The sequence below is a fragment of the Trichechus manatus genome, unplaced genomic scaffold (assembly GCF_000243295.1).
Source record: "Trichechus manatus latirostris isolate Lorelei unplaced genomic scaffold, TriManLat1.0 scaffold00170, whole genome shotgun sequence".
Classification (NCBI taxonomy): domain Eukaryota; kingdom Metazoa; phylum Chordata; class Mammalia; order Sirenia; family Trichechidae; genus Trichechus; species Trichechus manatus.
The window spans coordinates 2165219-2179701 of NW_004444106.1; the positions used below are offsets into that span (position 1 = coordinate 2165219).

General features: G+C 53.0%; 1 protein-coding gene across 2 annotated transcripts; it reads right to left on the reverse strand.

The window, feature by feature from the left end:
* Positions 1–940: 940 nt before the first annotated feature.
* SH2B1 (SH2B adaptor protein 1) lies at positions 941–8858 on the reverse strand. 2 transcript variants are annotated; one of them, XM_004386607.1, is made up of 10 exons: positions 8567–8858; positions 5637–6664; positions 5240–5341; positions 4863–4954; positions 4577–4752; positions 2760–2963; positions 2333–2544; positions 2022–2193; positions 1495–1594; positions 1154–1314 (listed from the first exon to the last, which is right to left on the reverse strand). In XM_004386607.1, exons 2-10 carry the CDS (start codon positions 6573–6575, stop codon positions 1296–1298), a joined length of 2016 nt encoding a protein of 671 aa, XP_004386664.1. In that variant the 5' UTR covers positions 6576–6664; positions 8567–8858; the 3' UTR covers positions 1154–1295. The 2 variants fall into 2 exon arrangements, with proteins under 2 accessions (XP_004386663.1, XP_004386664.1); XM_004386606.1 differs by lacking the exons at positions 1495–1594; positions 8567–8858 and having other exon boundaries at positions 941–1314; positions 5637–6575.
* Between the last annotated feature and the right edge of the window lie 5625 nt (positions 8859–14483).

A 14483-nucleotide genomic window follows, 5' to 3' on the forward strand; every position in this document is an offset into this window, starting at 1 on the left:
CCCAACAAAGCCACCATGCCCACCCTCGCTTTCTCTGTAGGGTAGGAAGTCTTAAGAATTCAGAGTGGGAAGGGTTCTTGGAGATCATCAATCCTGCTGTTCCTTCTCCTCTCCCATTAAGGGTACTTGGTAGCTGGAGACCTCAGGAAGCATTATTTCACTCTGCACTTACCAATGTATTAGCAAACAGCAAAGCCCACAGAGGAGCCATGAGCCTGAAAGTACAGGCTGGACAGTACCAAGGGCCTCTCCATGCCGCAGCTCACAACACTGGGTGAGCTGCCTCCCACCCACCTGTCCCAGTTCCCACTACAAACACTGGCCACAGCCGTCAGGGAAGAACTGAGATAAACCCTTTATTTATGCTTCTCCACTTTGTTTAAAACAACAACAACAACCTTAATGTAACTAACAGCCCTTCGCCCTCACCCTTCCTTGGGCTGCTGCTGTTGTTAGTTTCTGTCCAGTCGATTTCTGACTCATGGCCACCCCACGCGGGCAGAGGAGAACTGCGCTCCACAGGGTTCTCAAGGCTGTGACCTTTCAGAAGCATGGCCAGGCCTTACTTCTGAGGCGCCTCTGGGTGGGTTCGAACTGCCAACCTTTTGGCTAGTAGGAGTCGCGCACTTAACCGTTTGTGCCACGAGGCGGTGGTTAATGGGGAAATGGCCCCCAGAAGTGGGGCTGACCGTAAGAGCCCCGCAGGGAGGTAATGGAGCCCAAATCCCCTGCCCAGGGGAAGGGGCACCTGTAGTGTATGAACTGGGAGTTAACGGGGCTCTGAGCCTGTTCTTGTACCAACACATACACCCTTGGCCAACGAGGGTCCGGAAGCATGTGGGGAGGGGATTCTACCTCTTCTCTGTGTCCCTATCCAGCCCTAAACGCAAAAACCGAGGGCTGGGGAGCGAAGAGTGGAGAGGGGGTGGGGTGGGATATCTCACACGAACGAATACTGGTTATTAATGGCTCTGGGATGGCCCCCTTCTCCGTCGCCCCCTAGCGGTAGCTGCTGCAGCTGCACTGTCAAGGTCATCCCCACATCCCCACCAGATCCAGCGCTTCCCTGGGCCTCCGTGCCTGGTCCTATGGCCTCTTCCAATTCAACCACGGGGACCAGCTCAACCATGGGGACCAGCTCTTCCTGGACCCCTCCACTGCCCGCTTTCTCTTTCTCTTGCCTCTCTTTGGCTGCTGTGGCTGTTGCTGCCGCCCCTTCTGGCGCCCCCGACGCCTCTTCTGCCCCAGGATATGGGGGATCTGTCCATGAAGGGGGTTCAGAGGGCTGGGGTGGGTCATGGGAGGTGTTCGATTCTGGATAAGAATGGTAAGAAGATAGACTGATTGTGGAAGGAGGCAAGCTCTTATAGTGGCCTCCCCTTCACTCGTTCCCCCAGGAGCCATGTGCTATCTCCCCCATATCCCGTCTCCTGAGCAACCCCCCATCCATGGAAGATGGATCATGGGCGGCGGTGAGAGGAGGACCACACTTACACACAGTCACTCGCTCCGAAGGGCATGAGGGTGGAGGAGGCATCGGGGTGGCATCGATCTCCCTCGCACACCCCTGCATGGCTCCCGGCCTGCTCCCGGCCTGGGGGGAGGGGCAACGGGGGGGCAGATGGGACGTTGGGATGGGGAAAAGGGAGAGATCAGACAGGGACATCAGACATCAAGGGAGGAGGGTAGGGGGGCAGACTGAGCAATCCCCAAGAAGGGCAGGCCCAAGGCAAGGTTGCGACAAAGGGCAAAGACAAGGCTGGGAGGATGGGTCTGGGAAACAGTCAGATGATGGAACGAGGAGTCCGATGGAATGGGATGCACCAGCCCAACTCTCAACTCCCGCCCGGCTCCAGCGAAGAGCCCTCTGCCTTCCTACATCCTAGCAGAAGCCTCCTCTACCCTGCTCTCCCCTAGCAAAGCCTCTCCTCCTCACAGCCCCCCGCCCCATCTTTCTGGCACACACACCTCACTTCTTGGGTGCACGGGCACCTCCTCCCCTGCAGACCTGCTCTGCTCACCCTGCTGCCGCTGGGAGGATACGACATAGCTGACAAGGACAACGTCACTGGAGCCTCCAGACTCCAGAGGGATGGGGTGCACCTGGAAATGCTCGAGCATATCGAAAATGGACTGGAACCACAGGTGCTGGACCCGGCACTGACCCTCCTCGTTCAGCGACAAACGTAGGTGCTGAGGGCAGGACGAGCAAGGTGAAGCGGGAGCTGAAGCCCAGCCAATTATAAAACCCACCTTTCCTAGACAGTAGTGTCCCCCCTCCACCCCCCAAGCTCTCTGCATGGAGTGGAGCCTTTGCCCCAGAGTCACTCACCTTGGCCTTGCCTTGGAAATTGAAAGTGAGGACGTATTCACCCCGCCTCGTCTCACTCTGTCGTACCAGGAACACGCCATGGGAGCCAGTACCTCCTGCTAACACTAACTGGGCAGCCTTGAGTCGAGAGAGCATCCCATGGAACCAAGGATATCCTGAGAGGGGCTGGTCCCCCTCACCTCCCTCTGACTCCCCCTGGAACAGGAATGACCCTTCAGGAAGGAGAGAGGGAGGGAAAGCGGGGTGTCAGGGAAGCCTTCCCCATCATGGAGAATAAAAACCTTGCTCCCCCCTCGAGGTGCCTCCTCCCCTTAAGTGTCATTTCCCTCCCCCTGGGTCCGATTCCTCGGGACCCACAGATGGAAGAGGAATCCAAGAAGGCAGGCAACCAGGCCTGGAGGCAGATACACACTCACACCTCTGGTACCTGTGGCCGTTTCCGGAGTGTCCAGGGGAGGGTAAGGGGCTGAGAGGGGATGAACTGTCCCTGGTGGGGGTCCCTCTTCGATGGGGATGCGGGGGGGCAACTCTGGGGGGAGCAGTTCCATTGAGTCAAAATGGGAGGCGGCAATGGAGGCAGAACTGGGGGAGATGGATGCCGAGGGGCGGTCTGAGAGGCCCCCATACGCCCCTGGAAAAAAATGGAGGAGGGCAAAGTTGAGAACGCACGAACTTCGGCAGGACTGGTCTACCTGGGCCTATTTCTCCCCCAGCCAACCTTCGCAGTGCACACTGGGAGTAAGCTGGCCAAGACGCCAACGGCTCCTCACCGACACCCTGTGCATTGCTCAGGGCTGCAGTTATTGTAAGGGGGTCCTAGCATCCGGATGTGCCTATATATTTTCCAAATCAACGGCTAAAATTACAGCTACTGCTGCAAAGGCAGGGGTGGGCTCTCTAATATTATGACATTTAAAAGGGGTCCTTTTTTTGGCTTACAGGACAGTCACCAACTCAAAGAGGCATCTAAGATCCTCCTTCCACCAATCCCCCCTAACCTAGCCCCCTTTATCTTTACCTCAGTTTATGTACCCTCTACTTTAACCCAATTATCCTACCTAATTTTCCCAAATCTCCTGGGCTCTCCCTACCTCAGGCGTCTGCTCTAATCATCTGCCTCCCTTCAAGCCATGTTCATTTCTCTCACCTCCTCTGTATAGTGCTCCCTGCCTAGCCCACCCTCCCCTATTCGCTCTCTTCCTCCTGGGCTGCCAAGGCGCTTCCTGTCGTGCTGCTCAAAGGACACCAGCACAGGCTCTCTTTCTGGGAACTGCTTCTGACAGGGGATGCCTGTGAGCCCGTGGAGGGCCAGGGGCGCATCTCAGGCACCTCCAGCTTCCCCTACCCTGCCCAGGGCCTAGCACAGGGCCAGGCCTGGACTAGGCCTTCCTGAATGTTTGTCAAGCAGTAGGCCTGAGCCTACGTGAATGCTGTTACATAGTCAGTGCTCAGGAGAAGGCCATCCGGGTGGGCTGAAGAGAGCAGTGGGTCAGGAATCAGGAGGCTCCTGTCTTTGTCAACTGATGCTCAGGTGGCCTCAGAAAAGCCATTTTACCTCCCTGGGTCTCAGCAACCTGAGAAATGAGGGAGTTGGATCTGATGACTTGTAAGATCCATTCTACCTCCAAGATGCTACAATTCGTTTGTTCACTCACTAAACACAGCCTGTGTGCCAGGCACTGTGAAGATGAGCCCAGAACGAAGGGGCAGGAGGGACAGTGGAAGCCAAGTCAGGAAAGGTGAGCAGTGCTGGCCAGGGAGGCCCATGCCTTTGTGTGTCTATGTGTGGGGGTAGGATTCATGTCGGTTTGGTCAGGCCAAAAGTAGAGACATAGAGACCTTCGAGAGAAAACGAGGCACCATCAACCTAAGCACAGAGATGCTGAGTGACAGCAAAAGAGAGATGTTTACAACGTGTTCTGGCAGCATGGACAAGAGAAGCATTATCTCCATCCAGAGTGGGGGGCTGCAGGAGACACTTTCATGGAAAGGATGCAAGGCTGGGCGTAGAAGATTGGACAAGAATTTGCTGGGGTCCTGTGGGGTGGTGATGGTGACAGTTCTAAAAGGCAAACCATGGCTTGAGAGTGCCTAGCATGTCCAGGGAAGACAAGCATTCTGGGGTGGGGCGGGGAACAGGAATGGAGTGCACAGCAGAGTCAAGAGAAAGGGTCCAGGCCTGACAGCAGGGGTTCTTGCAGGGCAGGTTCTGAGAATCACAGCTCTCTAAGACTCTGCCCTTACCCTGTGACAGGCGGTCGTTGCTCTCGCTGGGTCCCAGTGGCAGATCCTGGCTGGGCAGGCTCTCTGAGTGATTCAGGCAGGGCAGCTCCAGGCTGTCTGGGTTCTCCCTTGTAAGGAATGAGGTTCCAGGGACCAGAGGGAGGGTCATGGGCCGGGGACTGGTAGCAGGGCAGGGTCTGCAGAGACAGGGAAAATGGTGCTGGGAGGAAAGTCACTAGGAGAGGGTACAAAGCTGTTCCCCATCCCACTCCCAGGTCCCCTCAGTGACTGCAGTCAGGCCCCTCACCCTGGGCTCAGGCATTCCTGGATGTCAGACACCCAGGCCTTCACATGTAGAGCATCAGTTGTCTCCAGGATATACTCTGAGGGGCCTTCCACCTATGGGTCAAGAGGGGGGACAAGAGGAGGGCCTCAGCCAGGGCAGGGGGCAAGGAGGAGGCCCACAGGCCACTTCCAGGTCCTGAGGCCCTAATCCACCCCTAATGAGAACAAGAACCGATTCCCTCTCTTTCCCTCTCCCAGAAAAGCTGCAGCCCCAGAGACACACTCTCAAGGAACTTAACGTATACACACCTCCTTCCACTAATGTCCCTTGCTTAAACGTACTGAGAGCTTTCTCCCCAACACACGTGCTCCAAGGGGTGGGGAGCTCAAAGCTCCTACCTTAACCACGAACGTGTTCTCCCGGTCAGGCATCTCCAGGGCTGTGGTTGTCCGGACATCCGTGATAGTAGAGCAGGGAATGCTGAGTCGGGGCCGAGATGCCTAGATTAGGAGAACAAGATCCAGACTTGGGGTATGCAGAGACCATTGTCCCTCCCCCCACCCCCAAGATTCAGCTTTCCTTTTACACTCTATGGGAGTTAGACAAAAGCACTGCTTTCTCAGTCCTCTCCACAGCTACTAACCCAGAGCCAGGAGCTAGCTTTACAAAAAAAAAAAAGTAAGCAAAGCTAGGTGTGTGGGCTGGTAAACCACCAGCTTATCTGCAGGGCTGAGGTACCACTCTGGCTGCTCTATCACTTGCTCTCCCAATCACCCACTCCCCTCCGGGCCTCACCTTGGGTGGTACAAAGAACTCCAGGCGGCTTCCTCCTCCTCCTTCTCCTTCGCTTCGCAGCAGTAAGCGACACTTCTGCCACTGAGGTTGCCCTCCTCCCCCTGAGGTTGGCCCGGCTGCCCCTCCTCCCCGGCCCACTCCAGCTGGGTCAGGGGCTGCTTCTTCAGCCCCCATGAAACTCAGCAGCTCTTCCCTCTGCACCATCCCTGCACCATCCTTCAAGGTCCCCCCTCCCCGACTCAGTCTCAGCCTCTCAAAACGGTGAGTCCATCTTTCCCCAGGGGACGTGCCATCACTAGTCAGTCCCCTACCAATGGTCCCAGCCCCACCAGAGGAGTTGGAGTTGCTGTTTCCACCTAAGACTGGGGGGCCCGATGAGGTCTCCAGGGCCCCAGCCGGGGAGGGAGGGTCAACGGTTCCCCGCCACTGTAGGATGCCACGGACTGAACCTCGGACGGAGCGGCCCACTGAGCGGAGGGAGAAGCGTTTCTTTAGCTTCGGCTTCGAAGATGCCGCAGAAGAGGAAGAGACTGAGGAAGGGATGGGGCAGGCCAGGTCCTCAGATGATAGAGAAGGGCCCAGCACAGCCAGGGGCCCGCCCACCCTGCAGCTGTCCAGGGGCAGGTCATGTGGTGGGATCTCCACTCCAGGGCTCAGGGGAGCCAAGATGGGTGGTGAGAGGGAGCCAGAGGCACGGGCCACCTCAGCTTCAAAATGCTGCAGGAAGAGCTCAGCAAAACGGCGGGAGAAGGCGGCCTCAGCCCCAGGCCCTGCATACTGGGGGTGGGAGGCCAGGTAGAGGCGGAAACGGCGGGCAAAATCCAGGGCGGCAGCCCGGGCATGAGACTCGCAGAACTCCCGCCAACTTGGGGGAGGGGGTGGTGGCAGCGGTGGAGGGGAGGGGGAAGCCCCATCCTCCTGGGAAGGGGCACCATTCATGATGGTCCCCAGGAGGTAGAGAGGGGGAGCCTGTGGGGAGGGGCAGCAAAGAGGGAAGTGGCTGGAAGACACGGGTTGAGCGGCAGCAGCTGCAGAAGGAAGAGAGAGGCACATAGAGAGTCACTGCTGGGGGGGTGGGACTGGGGGCAGGGCCCCACCCCGAGCCAGAGACTCCCTACTCTGCTTTAGACACCTCAGAGAGCAGTGGAGGAAAAAACTAAACTGCCTCCTTTCCCTTTCCCAGATCCTCGCACCCCACAAGTCCCAAGAAACCAGCTCCCCAACGTCTGGCCTGTAGCTATCCAGCTGTCTTCTCAACCCACTTTCCCTGGTTTTGGTTCCAGAAGTGAGGGAGGGCTTGAAGCACCTTCCTCCAAAAAGGAAGCTTTTTCAGATCACCTCCTTCTCCAAAGTGGATCCTTCAGTATCTATTACACGTTTCTCATTACCTTTCCCTGTGAGAAGTTTTAATAACTCCCATAATATATAAAAAAGGAGTCTTGGTGGTGCAATTGTTAAGTGCTTGGCTGCTGACCAAAAGGTCAGCAGTTCAAACCCACCAGCCACTCCGCGTAGAAAAGACCTGGAGATCTGTTCCCATAAAGATTACAGCCTAGGAAACCCTCTAGAGCAGTTCTGCCTGTCCTATAGGGTCACTACGAGTCAGAATTGACTCAATGGCACACAACAACATAACACATGGGGAAAATGAAGCTCAGAAGTTTAAGGATTCCAAGTCTACTGCTTTTCCCATGGCATAGTCCTTGTCCCTGGGGACTGGCTGGTCTAGCCTTCACCATAGCCCCTGACTGCCCCAGCTCTGGGGGGCCAGAGGGAAGCTGAGCCTACAGGGCTTAGAGATCCAGCCTCATGCAGCCCACCCTCCAGCTCTGAGGAAGGAGGTTACTCATTAGTGGGGATGGATGAACAAAGGACTGAAAGAGCAACTGTCTTGAAAGCTGACGCCAGGGCCCGGAGCCCAAGCGCTGTGTAAAAGAGGCTCGGAACGGCCACGGCCTACTTCTTTGGTGCCCCTTCAGTCCGGGGCCCAGAGGCAGTAGCATCTGGGGAAAAGAGACTGTAGGTTGGGCTGGTCACATAACAGAGAGCTGGGGGTCCTAGGACTTTTCATCTCCCCTATCTCTTATTGTGGAGTGTGTCCTAAAGGCTGGTTAGCCTGGTGATTAAGGCCATGGGTTCTGGAGTCAGACTTAGAATCAAATCCTAGCTCTGCCACCGATTAGCTGTGTGATCTTGAACAAATTACTTGTCTTCTCTGACCCTCAGTTTTCTTAACTGTAAAACAGAACTAATGATCCCTATCTCTTAGAATTGTCAGGAGAATTAAATGGAATGTTAGTGCTTGACACAAAGTAAGCACACAATATATTACTGCCATCGTTTTTGTAGGAGAGAATAGTATTATGGTTCCAATCTTCTAAAAGGGAAATCAGAGAAAGGAAAAGGTTTACCAAGATCTTACAACTAGAAAGTGGTGGTGCTAGTCATAGAATTTACAATTCATGGTTCTTTTGTTAGTGCTCCTCTGTCCCATAATACTGGAAGATGACAGTCCCCAGACTAGGTGAGGGCAGCTCAGGAAAGTCTCCCTAAGCCCTCAGAAACCTCAGACTCCTGCTCAGATGCACAGCTTCACAGCCCGGCTCCAAGTCGGCCACCTCTCCCTCCTCCTTGGCCTAGGCCCTACACATTCAGCAGGCCCCAACCATAGGGACAACTCCAAAGCAAGAGAAGAGGCCAAGAGATGCAGGAGTCACGGAGCGCGGGGGAATAGAGCCAAGAGGTGCCGACACAGCACACAGGCAAATTTCCAGCCAGAGGCCACCTCAGCTCACACAGGCCCACCCAACCCTCTGCACCACGGGCAGACCCAGCCCCCGTCAGGCCCGCTGACCCTTCGGCTCCTGAACTGGTGACTCAGTTTCTCTTCTCCCAAGCACGACTCAGACACATTCTCCGGGTGCACCTGCCTCCTCGCTCAGTTCTGATACTTCCCAAAAGAGCGGGTGGCGGAGGGTGCAGGCTCCGCTCCGGGCTCGGACCCTCCGGGCCTGGTGCTCAATCGACTCCGACTTGACGCTACTCCCCGGACACCCCCGCCCGCCCCTTCCCGAGGCCGCAGCCTTCTGGGGACCAGCCCTGTCTGCTGCACCCCCTCCGGGGTCGCGCGCACCTCCTGTCCTGGCCCCCACCCACCCACGTCCCCCATTCAAGGCTCCTCTCAGGTGCTGGGTCTAGATCGCGGAGAGAGAAAAGGTACTTGAAGGGGGGGTTCCGGTTCCGGTCCCACCTGCATCTCGGTCCCCGCGGTTAGCTTCGGCGGCGGCGGCGGCGGCAGCGGCGGCAGCTCCCACCCCCTCCCCGCTCTCCGCGACCAGTTCCCAGCCCTGTTCTGCGCAGGCGCTGGGACCCCTTTTCCCGTCACCGAAGGAAGAGACCATAGAGAAGAGAGGGAAAGAAAAGGGCACCTTCATACTCACTTCCGCCATCCTTCTCCTCGGCACAGACTCTGGAAGAGCTAATGAGGTGCGAGTCTTGTAGGACTTCATTGACTTTCCCAGTTGAACGTAAAAGGGATCACAGAAGCAGCCATGGGAAGGGGTTGGATCCCACCAAAGCGTCTTCCCAGAGGAGATTCGGGACAAAAAATAGAAGTCAACCATAGAGAAGCCACTTTAAGGGATAGAGTCCCGAGGCCTGGTTGAAGGCTAGAGTAGCCCTTGGGTACCCGCAACCAGCGAGATGATAAGGGCTTCTGGAGAATCCGCTGCAGCCTAGAGCGCCTGGCCCGGCTACTGAGGGAGACGCGGACACCGCCCTCAAGATGCTGGGCGAGGGAAGACGCGGGTGACCTTGGGGAGGCCCCTCGAGGAGGCGGAGCCTAAACTTACGACCTTGGCTTCTCAGAGGAAAGGCGGGTGGTCGACAGGAAAAAAATGTGGGGTCGAAATAATGAGGTCAGTTTTGGACGTGCTTGTGAGACATCAGAAGGCCTATGGACATATAAGCCTGGGCCTCAGAAAAGATATCAAGGCCAGATAGAGAAATCAAGAACCCTTAAGGTATAGAGGATAATTGAAATCATGAACACAGTGAGATCCTCTGTCAGCCTGGTCTCTAATTGACCCAGCTCCAACTGACCTAAACAATCAGGGAATTTGTTGGCTCAAGGGATCCCTGGGTGGGGCAAAGGGTTTTAAAGCACTCTGCCGCTGACCGAAAGGTAGGAGGTTGGAGTACACCCAGAGTTCCTCGAAAAAAGGCCTGGCAATCTACTTCCGAAAAACCAGCCATTGAAAACCTTATTGGGCACAGTTCTACTTTAACACACATGGGGTCCCCGTGAGTGGAAATGGATTTGAGGGCAACTGGTAGTGGTGGTGGTTCAAGTAATTGAAAAGTCCAGAGTGAATCAAAACTTGAGGAACGACTGAATACAGGGCCAAAAGATGTCAGGAATCTGTCTTTCACCACCTCTGGGCTCTGCCCTCCCCATGCACTTGGCTTCACTCTCAGGTGACTCTTCTCTTTTAGTGGTAAGATGGCTTTCCATAGCTTCAGGCTTAAGTCCTGATAGCTTAGCAACTCTAGTGGTAGGAGCATGTCTCTTCTCTGAGATTTCCAGTAAAATTTCCAGAACTGATTTTAGCTGATTGGCTTGGATCAAGTGCCCATCCTGGAACACAGAGACAAGCAAATTCAAGAGATGGAGATGGGTAAATGCCTTGACTCATATATGTAAAGCTGATGCTGCTGAGATGGAGTTGGAAAAACTCATTGGGAAGGGCAAGTTCTGGCCTAGCCACTGTTAGTCTCCCAGCTCTACCCCTGCTCTAACCAAACTAACTTCAGCTCAGAGACGGCCTTTGTAAGGTCTTCATCACCATCTGTGTCCATCCCTCTTTCCAGTTCAGAGGAAGATGTCAACAGAAAGGACCCTATTCCTGAGGCTCTTCCCCCACCCTGCCCCCACCTTACATACCCATTTCTCTGTAGTAGGCTCATGATTGTTTGGGAAAGGCACAGTTGAGGAACACGGAAAAGCAAGAGGCTGATGATGAGTTAGGTTTCGAAGTGTTTAAGCTATCCAATACAGCTTTCTGCGATGGTTGAAATGTTCTGTATCAGCACTGTCCGATATGGTAGCCATTAGCCAAGTGTGGCTGTTGAGCACTTCAAATGTGGCTAGTGTGACTAAGGAACTAAACTTTTAATTATAATAATTAAAATTTAAATGAAAATAGCCACATGTGGCTAGTGGCTACTGTACTGGACAGTCCACGGACAACCAAGTGTAACTGTCCAGCAGAGATGGATCTACAGTCTGAGCTTCACCAAGCAGTTAAGTGATGAGATATAAGTAGTGGTGGAAGCCATGGATATGAATGAGATTGTCCAGGTAGTATATGTAGAGAGAAGAGGCCCAGGACCTAGTTCTGGGGAATAGTCAACATTTTTAACAGGTAGGAAAGAAAGAGTAATAGAAAGTGCTAAGATGACATCTTGGGGCAGGTTTCACAGAAGCACACGCTTAAATGAGGATTTGTGTGCAAGTGATTTATTAAAGAGAGTGCTACCAGGAAAAACCAGTAAGGGAGTTGGGAAGCAGGAGAGGAAGCGAAGCAAGTGTGATCTCAGGCACAGAGTAGTAAAGTCTTGTCATGGTTTGAATTATGTCCCCCAAAAAATGTGTATCAGTTTGTCTGGGCCATGATTCCTGGTACTGTGTGATTTTCCTGTATGTTGTAAACCTGCCTCTATGATGTTAATGAGGGAGGATGAGTGGCAGTTGTATTAGTAAGGCAGGGCCTGATCTACAAGACTGGATTGTGTCCTGAGGCAATCTGTTGAGATATAAAAGACAGAAGCAGTGAGACAGGGGGACTTCATACCATCAAGAAAGCAGTGCCAGGAGCAGAGCGCGTCCTTTGGACCGGGGTCCCTGCGCTGAGAAGCTCCTAGTCTGGGGGAACACTGATGAGAAGGCCAAGAGAGAGAAATCCTTCCCCTGGAGCTGACACTCTGTTTGGACTTTTAGCCTACTTTACTGTAAGGAAATAAATTTCTCTTTGTTAAAGCCATCCACTTGTGGTATTTCTGTTGTAGCAGCACTAGATGACTAAGACAAGTCTGATCCCACAGGGGACCTCTGGAGGTAAGTTATGCCTCAGATCTGTTTGGAAACAAAGGAGCTGGGCCTTTCGTACTCCAACATCCCTCAGTCATTCGCTAAGAGCTAGCCCTGGGAGATGTCACTTCTCAGGTGCTTCCATCAAGGCAAAGCCTCCAGTAGCCTGAGGGCATTCCTCAAAAAAAAAAAAAAAAAAAAAAAAAACCCTGGAAGTTCTAACTGTCCAGAGTGAAACAACACACCAAAGACCAGGGGGTGTAGGAGTATAGGAGGTGTGGGGGAATGGGCAAACACACAGATGATAAAAAGGGATCCAAGGGATTCTGGGCTGTGCACTGCCATCGTCTCCTACAGAAGGAATTCATGGCTAAGAGATCGCTAGGTGACCTTGGTGAGTAATTTTAGGGAAGTGGTGGTAGCAGAAGCCAGAATGTAGTGGATTGAGGAGTGAATGGGAGGTGAGGAGTTGGGGGAGGAATGTGGAGAGCTGTCCTACACAGCTTGGCTGAAAACGGGAAGGAGAGATACAGATATGGAGGGTTATAGCCCTGGTGGTGTGATGGTTAAGTGCTCGGCTGCTAATAGAAAGACTGGTAGTTTGAACCCACTAGCTGCTCTGAAGGAGAGAAGACCTGGCTATTTGCTCCCATAAAGCTGTCAGCCTAGGAAACCCTATGGGGCTGTTCTACTCTGCCCAATAGGGTCACTATGAGTTGGAATTGACTCGACAGCAGACAACAACAACAGTTAGAGAGAGGGGAAGGTTTGCTTGTTAGTTTATACCCTGAGGGAGACTTGATTATGTTGGAAGTCTCAGGGCGACTCAGTAGAGAGGGTAATTGATGGAACAAGGTTCTCGGTAAGGTGGGAAGGGATGGGATCCAAGTCCCAGGTTAAGCCAAGGTATTGATATGAAGGGGTGAAACACTTCTTTCTCAGAAACGGGATGTAATACTCAGAATGCTTTCAGCTACAAGTAACAGAAACCCCAGTTTAAGCTAGTGTAAACATGAAAAGAAGGGGGAGCTTATCGGTTCACAGAACTGAAAAGTCTGAGGTAGGAATGACTTCAGGTATGGCTGGAACCAGAGGCTCAATGTCAACTAAACTTGGTCTCAGTCTCTTAGCTCTACTTTCCTCTGGACCGTCCTCATTCTTAGGCAGGTGGTCCCCTTGTAGGTTACAAGATGGCCCCCACCAGCTCTAAGCTTACATTCTATCAGCTTAACAACTCCAGCAGAAAAAGATCATGGCTTTCCTGATAGTTCCAGCAAATGAAACAGGCTGGGTCACCCAACGACCATCCTCAGACCAATCACTTATAACCATGAGGGATGGATTATGCTGACTGGTGAACACTGAATCACAGACCCATAATTGGAGATAGGGATGGGGATGGGCTCAACTCCAACCAAACTTCATGGGCAGAAAATAGCAGAGGTGGCTTTTCAAAGGAAACCAGGGGTCTCTGATTGAAGGGGGAGTGGTTGCTCGTGGAGTCCTTTTAAAGATCATCTTCACCCTCCCCTATCCCCAAGAGAAGGAGATTTCTTCTATTTTGTCTTCTTTGCTGGGGTGTCAAATTCAGCCTTGGTACTTTGGCCTGGACTTCCTGCCTCTCCAAACCATACCCTGTTCAATCAGGACATTGTGAGCCTAAAGTACTCCTGCTTCACTCAGGCTCTGCCTCTGAACATACACACATTTCCCTCCTCTGCCAATCTTCCTTTCTCTGGTTTCAGGCTTCAAAGTGTGGCCTCCTTTAGGAAGCCATGCATGGCTCCATGTATGGCCTCCTTTAGGAAGCCATGTATGGCTGAGCCAACTAGGCCACCTCTCGAGTGTGACATTTCCAAAGTGTTTCCAATTGGAATGTCCCCAGTCGTGTCTCAGGGACATGAATGTGTCAGAGCTCTGTGTTCAGAAGGGCATATGGGGCCAGTATGCAGATGGCTGCGGGATGAGGGGCTAGGTCTGGAGGCAAGGAGGAAGTTGGTGCAGTGGTTCAGGAGAGGCCTATAGGCAGTGCTGTAGGTTGGTACCAAGGAGAATGTCCAGAGATTTCTGAGGAGGCATTGCCAGGCTGGCTGGTGAGAATGAAAAGAGTGAAGGATGCCCTTGAGCTTCCGATAAGGGTTACTGAGTGACACTGAGGACAAAGCTCTGGGTCCTAGTCCTCAGTTTGCCCCTAAATTGCTGGGCCAGCCCAGTACTCATCTGAACTACACCAGACCCCACCCTCCTTTCATAAGTTAGAGCTACAAAAAATCTTAAAGATCATAGAGTTCAACCTCTTCACTCCATCCCCATTTTATAGATAATAAAGGAGAGGCCCAAAAAGTTACTCACCTTTATTTATAAAATGAATGTGAATACAAATTTTGCTTTCCACTGAAAACATCAAACTTAATAAGCCCATAACAAATGCTCCATAGAAATGATTCAACAAATAATTCCTTCAGCAAATACTTATTATTGACTTAAGGGTTAGGCACTGTTCTGAGAGTAAAAAATAAGTTCTTACTGTCATGAGCTGGTGAGACAGAAAAAAACCCAGGCAAACTAATAAGAAAGGAGCCCTAGTGGCGCAGTGGTTAAGCACTTGGCTGCTAACCAAAAGGGCGGTGGTTAGAACCCACCAGGTGCTACGAGGGAGAAAGATGTGGCAGTCTACTTCCATAAAGATTACAGCCCAGGAAACCCTATAGGGGCAGTTCTACTCTGTCCTATAGGGTTGCTATGAGTTTGAACTGGTT

What these genes read in the sequence shown, in the direction of transcription:
- SH2B1 (XM_004386606.1), bottom strand. Translation starts at nt 6,575, where the DNA reads ATGAATGGTGCCCCTTCCCAGGAGGATGGGGCTTCCCCCTCCCCTCCA. An exon ending in CAACGACCGCCTGTCACAGG is followed by an intron (nt 2,964 to 4,576) that starts GTAAGGGCAGAG and finishes ATTTTTTTCCAG; the next exon opens with GGGCGTATGGGGGCCTCTCA. An exon ending in CACTCCGGAAACGGCCACAG is followed by an intron (nt 2,545 to 2,759) that starts GTACCAGAGGTG and finishes TCCTTCCTGAAG; the next exon opens with GGTCATTCCTGTTCCAGGGG.